Source organism: Monopterus albus, unplaced genomic scaffold (assembly GCF_001952655.1).
Source record: "Monopterus albus unplaced genomic scaffold, M_albus_1.0 scaffold3.1, whole genome shotgun sequence".
Classification (NCBI taxonomy): Eukaryota; Metazoa; Chordata; class Actinopteri; order Synbranchiformes; family Synbranchidae; genus Monopterus; species Monopterus albus.
Window position 1 is genome coordinate 6,527,231 of NW_018127883.1, and position 12,150 is coordinate 6,539,380.

Genomic DNA, 12,150 nt, shown 5'->3' on the forward strand with positions numbered 1-12,150 from the left:
TCTCCTACGATAATCACATCCCCTTATTGACATCCGGCCCAGCTGTATCCACTACACACAGTGTATTGGAGCACTTTCCGGCTTCCCCTTCATATTATTTCCTCCAGCAGTCCAGCTGTTTGCCAAGCTTGCTTAGCTCAACAAGCTTCCTCCAAAGTGTAATAGCACCTGGCTGAACAAGCAGCAAAAGTATAAGTTGATACACCAATATGACTCAAATGGGTAATTGTGAAACTGTCGTTAGACCTGCCCCCGTGATTTCCATCCAACAATGAAACAATAAATTCCAAATGAACAGAAAACATCCGGATTATATATACAAGTCAAGATGCATCCTAGCTATTTTAATGTTGCACATAACAGCTCCTGCTCTTCTTCTCTTTAACCATGAATCCAAAAAGAACACCTTAAGATAACATTTTAAATGGTCATTGGAACTTAAATGAAGAACAAGCCATGGTATCTTTTCATCATGCTAATCAGCCAGCATTCTGAAATGCAAGTGCATGCAAGTCAAATGTTTGAATAAGTGTAGGTTGGAATTTCTGTGTGTTTAAATGTCCCAAAAACATTGTGCCTCTCAAATAGCTTCTTTTTCCTCAGGGGTGTTGGATTAATGACGTACAACTGTATCTGCACTTTTAATCCAGTGAGCCATGGTTCCATTTAAATATCTTAATTCATTTAATCTGATGGTAATCCCTGCAGGCATTATAGGGGATTGTGTCACAGTAGAATTCAGTATTTAGGGGCAAGTTTAAACAGTCACTTCATCATAGCTCCACCTCATTCATTTCCGTGCACTTCTCCTCTTCCAGCATGACTTCTTTTTCATCTGCTGAGAAGTGTGTGTTTGCTTTCCTTAATTGATTTAGAACTTAGGCTCGTAGAAGGCCGTAGCCACTTACCAGCTTTCAGAGCGATGTTGACCAATAAAGTATTAATGACTTCCATTTGGGACACACACAACATTAAATCACATAGTAATGAGAGGTCTTGAGTCTTTGGACCACAGATCACATTCCACTTTCTTTGCAGTGGCTGCCAGTTTTGATAAGACCCACCTCACACAAGCCTGAGTTAATTCACACACCAAGAACAAGCTACAGTGTATCCTCAGTCCACCTACTTTGTTCTCTGATTACTGTGGCCTGTGCTACGAATCAAAGGACCTTTGCTAACAAGACAGAAAATCTGTTAACAGAACTGTGTGTTGGAATGATGTGATCTTGGGGGCAGCTCATGAAATTCAGCATTGGTAATGCTTCACTAGGTTTGAAGACAGGTTGATGATTACCTGGGACCTTGTGCAAATGGAAATCAGTTTCAGCCTTGATATTGGTAACTCACACAGAAATGTTGCTCATTCTCTGCTCTCCACTACAGAGATAGATGAAATGTTGCCCAAGATGTCGAAGGTTTTCACAGCGGACACCCTGCAGCGGGTACCTTGTCACCCCCCACACGGCAGACCTGAGCCCAAGGTGTGGTGGGAGAGAGGAGGCCAGCGGGTTCCCACCGAGGGTAGAGTGTACCAGAATGGCCTGTATCTGGTCTTCAGTCCCACAGAGGAGGGAGATTCAGGCATCTACACCTGCGTGGCCCAAAACAAGGCTGGACGCAGGACACAGGAGGTCACCTTCACTGTGGCCAGTGAGTCTAAATAGTCTATTTTAAAGAGGAAACTTTTTAAACATTAAGTTTGGTTTACTTGTCATAGAAGGTACTACTGTTGTGAAAACTGTTGTAATGTTTCATGAAGTGTCCTTTTTAACAGAAAGCCTGCATTACAAACTAGTATTTATGGTGGCTTTGTTTAGACTGGCCAATAGGTCAAACTCATTAACACCGTGCGTGTCCCACTGAGGCCATGTCATCTGGTTTAAGAGCAGTATACGATATAATTTTACCATATATGTGAGTATGTCTGTACTGGTAAAATGCATTTCCTGTGTGTTCATCTCCACAGCTGCCCCTGTGTGGGTGGCACGGCCTGTGGACAGTCACTTTGAGGAGGGTAAACCAGGTTACCTTCACTGCTATGCTCAGGCCAACCCTGAACCTGAGGTCACTTGGCTCCGCAATAACATCCTGATCACACCCAAGGTGAGTTATCTCATATTACACACACACAAAGTTCTGATTTCTTGCATGCTGATAAAAACTGTAATAGTAGCCTTGTTTTTTGTGAGTTTCAATTAAAAAAAACTTTTTTTTCTAGGACTCTCGCTATAAGCTGTTCTCTAACGGCACCCTCAGGATCAACAATGTGGAGGTGCATGATGGACACATGTATGGCTGTGAAACTAAGACTGAAGGCGGCCGACTGTCTGCGCAAGCTAGAGTTACTGTGCTTGGTAAGCTGTGGAGGATCACTCAGTTATACAGCAGATTATACACTTTAAGTGATTTCCCTGACTGACTGAAAGGTAATGTGTAACAACAAATCATATTCAGGGTATAGGGAGTAATAAAGCACTGTGAGGAAAAAATAAAACGTGGTAGTTTTTCCTAAAGTAGCAATAGTGTGTCCATGTTTTGTCTGTAGGTACAGTACCCTGCAGAAACCCCACAGAGGTGTAAAATATGACTCGCGCACAGCAGCTTTATTCCAGCCTCGCCTTGAACACATGGTCTCCATGATAAATTCCTACCTGCTGCTATAGGATTAATTTGATAGATAGCCTGACATGTCACTGTTTTGTCTGGCCATTCTCTGTTTATATGATTCCAGCCTCTGATAGACATCACTTTTTATCATCAGATCAGTGTGCACACGTGTCTGTAGCTACATTTCCCCAAATGTGTCGGAGCATGATTTTTATCAGCTTAGTGGCAATTCATCTGCAGTGTGAGGCACACAAAAGAGCCAGAAAATCTGGGTGTCCCCCCCCCCCCCCCAACAGAGTTTCCCACGTGTACATTGTGTGCTGTTTCAAGAAGTTGAAGTTCACCCCGACACCCCAGCCTTCTCAGTGCCTTGAGCTGGATAACGAGATCACCATCCAGTGCTCTGCTAAAGGCAGAGAGAGCCCCACCATCCGCTGGACCATAGCAGGTGTGCATACCACCAGTTTAACTTTAGCACTCAGTAGCTTAAATCAGATAAAGGACAATTCCCTAAAGAAACATTGCAACAGAAATACAGCTGCACCCGTCATTCCTTTAATGCTAATGACGACCACTGTGATATATCATAGATCATTTCCCCCTTCATCTGTTTTAGCCATGATGGAGTTGATTTTCATTCATTCATTCATCTTCTACCGCTTAATCCCTGAACGGGGTCACGGGGGGGCGGAGCCAATCCTGGCCGGCAATCGGGCGAAGGCAGGGTACACCCTGGACAGGCCGCCAATCCATCGCAGGGCTAACACATAGACGAACAACCACACACGCACACACACACACACACACACTCCTATGGGCAATTTAGAGACACCAGTCAACCTAAGCTGCATGTCTTTGGACTGCGGGAGGAAGCCGGAGTACCCGGAGAGAACCCACGCAAGCACGGGGAGAACATGCAAACCCCACACAGAAAGGTCCCGGGTGGGGCCCGAACCCGAAGCCGCCTTGCTGTGAGGCGATGGTGCTAACCACTGCGCCACCATGGAGTTGATTTAACCACTTGATTTCCACATGCACCGCCGGACCCAGCCAGTGTAACGCCTCTTGTCCCTGTGTGTCTTTCTGTCTCCCCCTACAGACGGACGAGAGCTGCCACCTCATGTGGAGCAGAAAAACGGGCAGCTCCACTTCACCAAAGTCACCCGCAGTGATGCTGGCAACTACACCTGCATTGCCTCCAACAGCCTCCAGGGAGAAATCAGAGCCCTGGTGACCCTTATTGTGGCTGGTAATGCAATCACTCATCATCATGGAAGCAGGGAAATATGAAACAAAGGGTCATGCTACCATGTTAGCCACCAGGCCTGGTTCTGAAGTACTTGTGGTCTCTGTACATCTGAGGGTAGTTTTATGAGGATACAGTCATTGGTTGTTCTCATCAGGTGGCAAACACAGCAACATTTATTGTGTACTTGGTGGCGTTTTATAACCCAGTAATGAAGTGCATTTGGGCTGTAGTGTATAACTAAGATGATGTTAACAGCCGTCACCACAATCTGTAAAAGATTTTATGGCCTAAGTGTTGTGTTAATTAGCCTCTTTGTGTGTCCGTATGTGTATGTATTTTTGTGCGCATACAGTGTACATTCGCTTTAAAGTGGAGCCAGAGAATACAACAGTGTACCAGGGTCATACAGCCATCCTGCACTGTCAGGCCACCGGCGACCCTGAGCCTCATATCCACTGGATGGCCAAAGACAAGACGCTGGACATCAGTAAGAACCCGAGGTAAAAAAAAAACAAAACAAAAAAACAAAGACGCTTGGGTGCAGCTCAGCCATCAAGGATCAGGATCACAGTTTAGCTTGTATTAATATAGCATTACACACTGGAACACAATGGGTGCTATGCAAGAACATCTTGTACAAAACAGATCGGTTCTTAAGTGGCACATTACAGTGATTCCCAAGAACTGTCGTTCACATTCATTAAACCACTTATACTTACTGTCAATTGTGATGAACTTCATGACTGGTCCAGACCTGTCAAACCTGTCAACAGCTGCCTCACAGTCTTCATGCCCTTGGCAGTGTAACATCACCTTTATGTACACTGTCGCTGGTGGTCGGGTTCTTAGTGTCACTTGACCAGTTGAAGTGGGTCTTGTCTGCTAACCAGTGGCAGTATTGAGCAAATTGCCTCTTGGCGCACCAGAACAAGGAAGAGAAGGCACCTTACTGGAAAACTACCCACATAAAGTTGAGATTTGTTCTTTATTGAAAGTGTTTTCAAGCACTAATTTCTACTTATACAAGAGGTTGGCTTCGCATATGTATGTCTGTTTTGAGGTATTGTGTAAAACATGCCGAGCAGACTCTTTAGCTTGGTGGAAACAGGTCACATGTAAGTTAGCAGTATATACTGTTATATGTAAGTGCACCTATTAATAGAGAAAGACATAGAAACTGTAGAGCAAATATGCACATTTCAATATTTATTGCAGGAATAACAATGTTATCACACTTAGCAGATTGTCCTCGTATTGTGCAGGCCTCTGAGCCTGTCACGCTCCTCCTCCCATGTCTGTTCTATTGCTGTTGTTCAGTCTCTAACTTCAGACTGTTCCCTCTTTAGTTCAGTCACTGTGCAGTGCTGCTCTGTTGACAGTTTTTCTGTTAATATTGTCTCATTACTCTGAGCTCTCCAACACCACCACTGACACTGCTGAATTCGACTTGGAACAGTGGGATCTCAGTGGGACTTTGTCCTCTCCTTTACGTATGGCTGTTTGGCTGTTTGTAGTGAAGATGCTAATGATCAAAACAACCAGGTGGCTGAAATAAGTGATTTATGACAAGCTAATGCATCAACATGTGTGTTTTAGAATTGTTAATCTCCACTGTCCACCTTGCTTGCTGGGTGTTCGGGCCATCCAGTCCTCCAGCTTCATCTCCCTGTGCCTTCTTCCAGGTTCCAGATAATGCCCAATGGCTCCCTGGTGATTACAGATGTCACTACAGAAGACACAGGAAGATACACATGTGTGGCCGGAAACAGCTGCAGCATCAAAGACCGTGTGGCTCAGCTGTATGTCGTGGGTGAGTTTAGTACACGCACGTCCAAACGTTACACAGGCTTCCTTTATCAGCAACAAAGGTGCACACATGGGGCGTAAGCCACAGTCACAAGTGTAAACATGAATTAAACTGTCACCCTCTGCCTGTCATTCAGCTCAACAGGTTAATAACCACGGCCGCATCTCTGACGCCACAGCTGTCACAGAGGTGATGGGATTGGGCAGACATTAGATCTAATAATGCTTCACACTCTGTCGCTCCTTGTGTTGCTAACTGAAGCTCAAAATTACAGTCAACACTTTACTCCCAAAGTAGCAGGAGGGTATTATGGATAGGTTTAAATGAGGAGACAGTTTAAATGACAGAACCAGAGAGGTAACTGTGACTTCATGAGTGTAGCAGCCATGTTTTTCAACAATATTATGGGCTTAACTGTGTTAACGTTACATGCAGTTATCTTTAATCTATAAAACAGATATTGGCTTGCCTTGTACTTTTGTAGGGCACAATATTTGCAAGACAGCTTTCTCCCAGTTGTTGTGTGAATTAAACTAAACTAAATTCAAAATCAAAGCTGTAGTGATCTTTTACACTGTAAAGCTTGATTTATGGTCCTGCATTAAATCTATGGCATAACCACGCTGTAGCCTGATGTACACCTCCCCAGAAATGTAAATGTCGCGGCGACGCAGACAGCAACGACTGATTGAATGCATCGCATTTCCTCGTTCACGTCTCTCAGTGGCCGGACAAGCATGGAAAATCCCCCTTGTTCTGCCTCATTTGGTTCAGTGATCATACAGACCATCTCTCTGACATATTCTCTCTTATCTGTGTTGCAGTAATTTCAGTAAAAGTAACTGCTCTTCAATGTGTGTTTTAACTCCAACATGACCCACCCGGTTTCAGTCACCACTGTTAGGAAGTGTTGAAAAAACACAACGCAGCGGTATAGACACACCACCTCCACTTTTTCTTATATATAATTTTATATATAGAATTGCAGGGTGACACAGCAGCACACAAGTATAAATTCTCACAACAGTGTAGGCCACCTATGTAGCCTACAGTGTGAGTTCTACTTACATTAAATGCAGAACCATAAATCAAGTTTAAACTGCATCTGATTCAGTCATTTGCATGTTTGCATTGCCTTTTCACTCTTTTAGTTAACCATCATGCTGCCTCTGTCCAACAGAAAAACCAGTGCCTTCCTATGAAGAAGATGAAGACAAGGCTCCTTATAAGATGATCCAAACCATCGGTCTGTCAGTGGGAGCGGCAGTGGCCTACATCATTGTTGTCCTGGGGCTCATGTTCTACTGCAAAAAGAGACGCAACGCCAAAAGACTGCAGAAGGGCCAGGACGGGGAGGAGCCAGAAATGGAGTGTCTTAATGGTATGAGACCGTTAAATGAATTTGTGTTTGGGCAGTTGTACAATCATTATGCGAGTGGTTGATAGTACCTGAGTTTAGTAATGGTACTCAAAGTATTGTTGAGCCGTTTGCTGCCATCTTGTGGTTATTATGGGGATTGCATTTTATCATGCATTTCATGAGACATTGTGTCCCAGTTCCACAGGTAACCTCCAACTCTGAACAGGATTAAGTATATTCATAAATAAATTCAGAAAACTCAGCTAGAAAAAATTCTAACAGTCCAACAGTTCTTGGAACATCTAATAACAGGAGAATCTGTTGTACTCTGTTTGATACCTGTCACACCGCCCTCTAATACCCTTTGAGACTTGCACTATGTGTATGACCTTTGACCATGTGGCATGTGTTGTGTTTATCAGGAGGAGCTGTTCAACAAAACGGCCACACCACCACTGAGATCCAGGAAGAGGTGGCACTCACTAACATGGGTAGCATGGCAACAAGCGAGAAGCACCACAGCCATGTCAACAACGATAAGATCCACTTTCCTCGAGCAAACCTACAAACCATCACCACTTTAGGTAGACTATTTCCTACCAGTCTCTTCTGAATGCATTAACTGTATTATAGAATGAATGTTCTTGTGCTCTGACTTTATAGAAAGTGACCCGATCTTAAAGCTACAGTACTTAGCATGTTCAGATTATGACAATGTGTGGTATTGAGTTTTGAGCATCTGCTCTGACGTTTGCTTTTGTGGTGTGTGAATATTTACTCAGGTAAAGGGGAGTTTGGTGAGGTGCTGCTGTCCAAAGCTAAGGGTATCGAGGAGAACCAGGAGGAGACGGTGGTGCTGGTGAAGACCCTGCAGACCAGAGATGAGCAGCTCCAGCTTGACTTCCGCCGGGAAGCTGAAATGTTTGCTAAGCTCAGCCACCCCAACGTTGCGTGCCTTTTAGGCCTCTGTAGGGAGGTGGAGCCGCACTACATGATCCTAGAGTACTGTGACCTGGTAATCACACTGAAGCAGAAGCACATACACAAAAAAAGACTGAAGAAATATGTATATGTCCATATATATGTATATATACATGTTACCTGATATAATGCCATCCATTTTACGTTGTATCTTTTCCAGGGAGACTTAAAGCAGTTCCTGAGAATTTCCATAAACAAAGATGACAAGGGCAAATCTCAGCCAATCAGCACCAAGACCAAAGTAAGTGTTGAATGTGCCACGATACTCACAGCATCCTGCACACTATCTTGCAAATAATAAAAGGCAGTAATGTATGCCAGCTTAAGCATCTAAAAAATGTAAATGTTTTTGTGCAAATTCTGCTCTTTTCATTACTTGAGATAACGTCCCCTTAAAGCAAAATTTAGATTTTTGGAGAATACACTTATTTCCTTTCTTGCCAAAAGTTAATTGAGAAGATCAGTACCACTCATGTCTGTATGCAAAATATGAAGCCAGGAGCTAGCCTGGCTCTGTCCAAAGGTCCTAAATCCATCTACCCGTCCCTCCAAACCTCATTAATTAACACATCTGATCTTCTTTGTGGAGTCTGCACCAAATGAGAAGTTGTTTTTACTACAGTTAAGTTAAACTTTTTTTTCCCAAAATGCTGGACTATTCCTTTAACTTTTCCATCCAAAAAGAACTTATTTTCTGCTGCCATTGTAAATGTATCCTCAGAGTCATTTATCTTGACAGCACTTTGTTCTGTATTTTTCTCTTTCCCATCAGGTTTCCATCTGCGCCCAGGTGGCTCATGGGATGGAGTATCTGTCCAATCACCGCTTCGTTCACAAAGACCTAGCCGCCAGAAACTGTTTGATCAACAGTCAGAGGCGTGTGAAAGTGTCATCACTCGGCCTCAGCAAGGACGTCTACAACAGGTCTGTCAGAAAAGACATTGCATTTAATAATCATACATTTAAATGATCAGTCAACCAATGGAATCAGGAAAGCAAACAAACAGATTGAGACATCTTGGTGCTTTTCATTGGGCTAATATTAATTGTTTCCATCTCCATGTCATTGTGTGTGTGTGTGTGTGTGTGTGTAGTGTATACTACCACTACAGACAGGCATGGATCCCACTGCGCTGGCTCCCAGCAGAGTCTGTGTTTGAGGATGACTTCTCCACCAAGTCTGATGTGTGGGCCTTTGGAGTGTTGATGTGGGAAGTGTTCAGTCATGGGGAAATGCCATATATCAAGCTCAGTGATGATGAGGTGCTGGAAGGTCAGTATGCAGTTTATTTTTAGTCCAGGTTCAAAAACAAGAGAAGAGCAGTCACTGTTTGTCATTAAATGTGTTGTAAGCATCAGGTAAATGTAAATTAGAGAGGTGGCATGTAATCAGTTCTCTGGGGAAGACAATAAAAATGTTTTGATCTCAGAAGATGGAATTTCTCACTCAGTTTCTGATGAGATTTAACCTCCTCCTCTGTGCTGTTCCTCCGCCCCTCTAGCTCTGCAGACAGGGAAGCTGAAGCTGCCTGTTCCAGACGGATGTCCCTCCAAAATCTACAAGCTCATGGTCCGCTGCTGGGCACTAGGCCTCAAAGAGCGCCCCTCCTTCACCGATATTGTCCACACCCTCGGAGAGCTGCCCTCTGACAGCAAAGTCTGAGACAATCATAACCTCACATCAGTAGGGAACGTTTGCCACCCCTGTTCCTCCAAAATAAAGACAGGAATGTTGGATTATTAGTCTCTCACATTTCAGGGAAGACAGTTAAGGAGAAAACACTTTTTTAAATATGCATTTCAAAAAAAGGGTGTGTGGATAAAACCTCTTTGCTACATCAGTGGAAACGCAATTACAGTTGTGTGAATGGCTTCTCTTGACCAGGAGTTTATGCTTGCCTTAACAACAGCATGGGTGACCCTCCCTTCCAGCCCCTGTCGGCAGTGCCTGCCTGTCTGCAGCAACTCTATCCCAGAGACGCTTTGTTTCATGGAGCCTCGCAACTTCTGTGCCTCTACCCCTCCACACTTACACTCACTTACAACTCCGGCTTTGTGGTGATGTTGGATGCAGTGTTTTCACTGGCTCTGAAGTTACAGAGGGAAATTTTGTTTTACTGCTCTGTTAAATCCTCAGTGTTTTCTCATAAATGTAGAAACAATGTTAAAGGGAAAGTTACTTCAGTGGAGCATTGATGCTTCTTAAATATTCTATCAACCACTGAGGAGTGTGTCAAGTGAGATCATTTCATCTTAAAATCCATTCAGCCACACCCTGAGTCTGCCACCCTAATCCTGGAGGAGAGACTTATCTACTCTGTTCACACGAAATACACCACCATTCTTCACTCTGTGTATGTGTGTGTGCTGCAGAAACGTTTTGTGTATGGTTCAAAAAAGAAATGGAATGTGGTTTGCATGAAGGTTCGTCTGTTACACTTGTGATTTTCAGCATGAGAAAACTTGTGGAAAAAGGTAATCCCTGTCATGATAACTCTTCTGGAACAACAACAAGAAAAAAGATCATGCTTATAGCCAGGGAATATGTTGAATAGATGAAACTGTGCCAGTGTGGGCTTTGTACGTTTTTATGAGTGTGTTCTGTTCTTGTATTAACTTGGAGGTGCTTAATGTTTATGGTCTGTGGGTATTCTTACCCATTATACCATATTAACATCATGATGTTGTCTGAGTTGCAGGGACGCAGCCTGTCACTGTGCCCTTTCACCTGTAACATAATGTCTTTAGAGGTCCAAACACAGTTTCCTTCCTGGTCCAGTTGTTTCACACTCCAACGTGGACCATCACACCATGCAATGTGTACATAATGTAGAAGCCATGCACTAACTTCACTTAAAAGAATATCCCTCTTTATCTCTATCATGTTGTGTAGAAGGACATGCAGGTGCCTGCTTATTTATGATGAAGGTCCTGTCTTTTTTTTTTTTAAACTATGTTTATAATAGAAAGGTACTTCTGATGTATTCATTCTCATGGTCCATCTCAGTGTGTATTCAGTCTGGTAACCAGCTGACGTACAAAGGCGATCAAGAGTGACTGCTGGTCACCAGTTCTCATTTAAGTGCCTGGTAAATGAAGGATTATTCTTGTTTCTCTCTTTTTTTACATTATCTAATCAAATGCAATGGCCTTTGTTTATGAACTTGTTTTTATACATTGTTTTTAGTGTATTTGGTTTTTATGAATGCTTGACAGTCACACCTAGACCTTTTTGTTTAGTTTAGTTTTTTTTTTTAATCTGCTTCAGCAAAATATTCACAGTAATCTGATTTATACGAAACTATACGTGCTGCTGTCAATAAAGGTTCACAGTGTTTGTACCCAGTGTGTTGAGTAATATTGTAAATGGCAGTGCAGCTTCAAGAACCACATTGATGGCAGTCCCAAAAATATCAGTTTAATGTTTAATAAGTTTAATACAGGAAAATTCCAAATGAGGTATTCAGCAGCTTAAGCATATTGCACCCATGTTGTGTATTCAAAGTAAAATGATGTAAAAGGATAATGGGAGTTTAACTTCCTTTATTTTAGAAAATATTGCCACTTGTAAGCCAGCTGAAGAGTTTACATGGTGGCTTCTGCTTGCAGCTGCATAACCACACAATATAATGTTTGGTAAAAATAACAGAGGTGATGAAATGTTCACACTAGTGGGTCACCTACCTAAAGCAAGTTTCTGCAAGTTGATTTTTATGCTTGGAGTAAATAAGTTTCCTGTGAATACAAAATCAATCTTAGAACCTGTACTATGCCTTTGAACAGGATTGCAAGGAGTAATTAATCATATATGCAGTGTTTAGTTAATGGGCTGTAATATGTAAAAACACTTTTAAGGTCCTGTACAGTCCCACTCATTTAGTTAATCAAAACAAGTTCTCTTACTTACCACTAGAGGGTGGTGTTTATCTCCTGTAGGTCTTTTTAAACACGACCCTAAAAGCTTGCCAAATATTCTTCTGTGTTTATATAATTGTTTAGAGTTGAATAAGGTCACATAACCTTATATAGCTGCAAAGGAAGTTGACGATATGAGACAATGTCATCTTAGATTAATGACATTTTTCTTCTTTAATTTGATAAATGTCTTTTTTTTTAAATTGTGACTTTTTTGGTGTCCACAGG

General features: G+C 42.6%; 1 protein-coding gene across 1 annotated transcript in view; it reads left to right on the top strand.

Moving 5' to 3' along the window:
• The window catches only part of ptk7b (protein tyrosine kinase 7b), a 69,863-nt gene extending 58,141 nt beyond the window's left edge, over positions 1 to 11,722 (top strand). Inside the window, exons 9-22 of the mRNA XM_020597587.1 lie at positions 1,387 to 1,653; positions 1,970 to 2,106; positions 2,222 to 2,357; positions 2,939 to 3,058; positions 3,710 to 3,859; positions 4,212 to 4,359; positions 5,542 to 5,669; positions 6,847 to 7,047; positions 7,449 to 7,610; positions 7,809 to 8,041; positions 8,168 to 8,248; positions 8,780 to 8,931; positions 9,102 to 9,280; positions 9,510 to 11,722. Coding sequence (XP_020453243.1) covers positions 1,387 to 1,653; positions 1,970 to 2,106; positions 2,222 to 2,357; positions 2,939 to 3,058; positions 3,710 to 3,859; positions 4,212 to 4,359; positions 5,542 to 5,669; positions 6,847 to 7,047; positions 7,449 to 7,610; positions 7,809 to 8,041; positions 8,168 to 8,248; positions 8,780 to 8,931; positions 9,102 to 9,280; positions 9,510 to 9,670 — 2,255 coding nt within the window. The 3' untranslated portion in view covers positions 9,671 to 11,722. The remainder of the gene's footprint in view (positions 1 to 1,386; positions 1,654 to 1,969; positions 2,107 to 2,221; positions 2,358 to 2,938; positions 3,059 to 3,709; positions 3,860 to 4,211; positions 4,360 to 5,541; positions 5,670 to 6,846; positions 7,048 to 7,448; positions 7,611 to 7,808; positions 8,042 to 8,167; positions 8,249 to 8,779; positions 8,932 to 9,101; positions 9,281 to 9,509) is intronic.
• Positions 11,723 to 12,150: the final 428 nt, after the last annotated feature.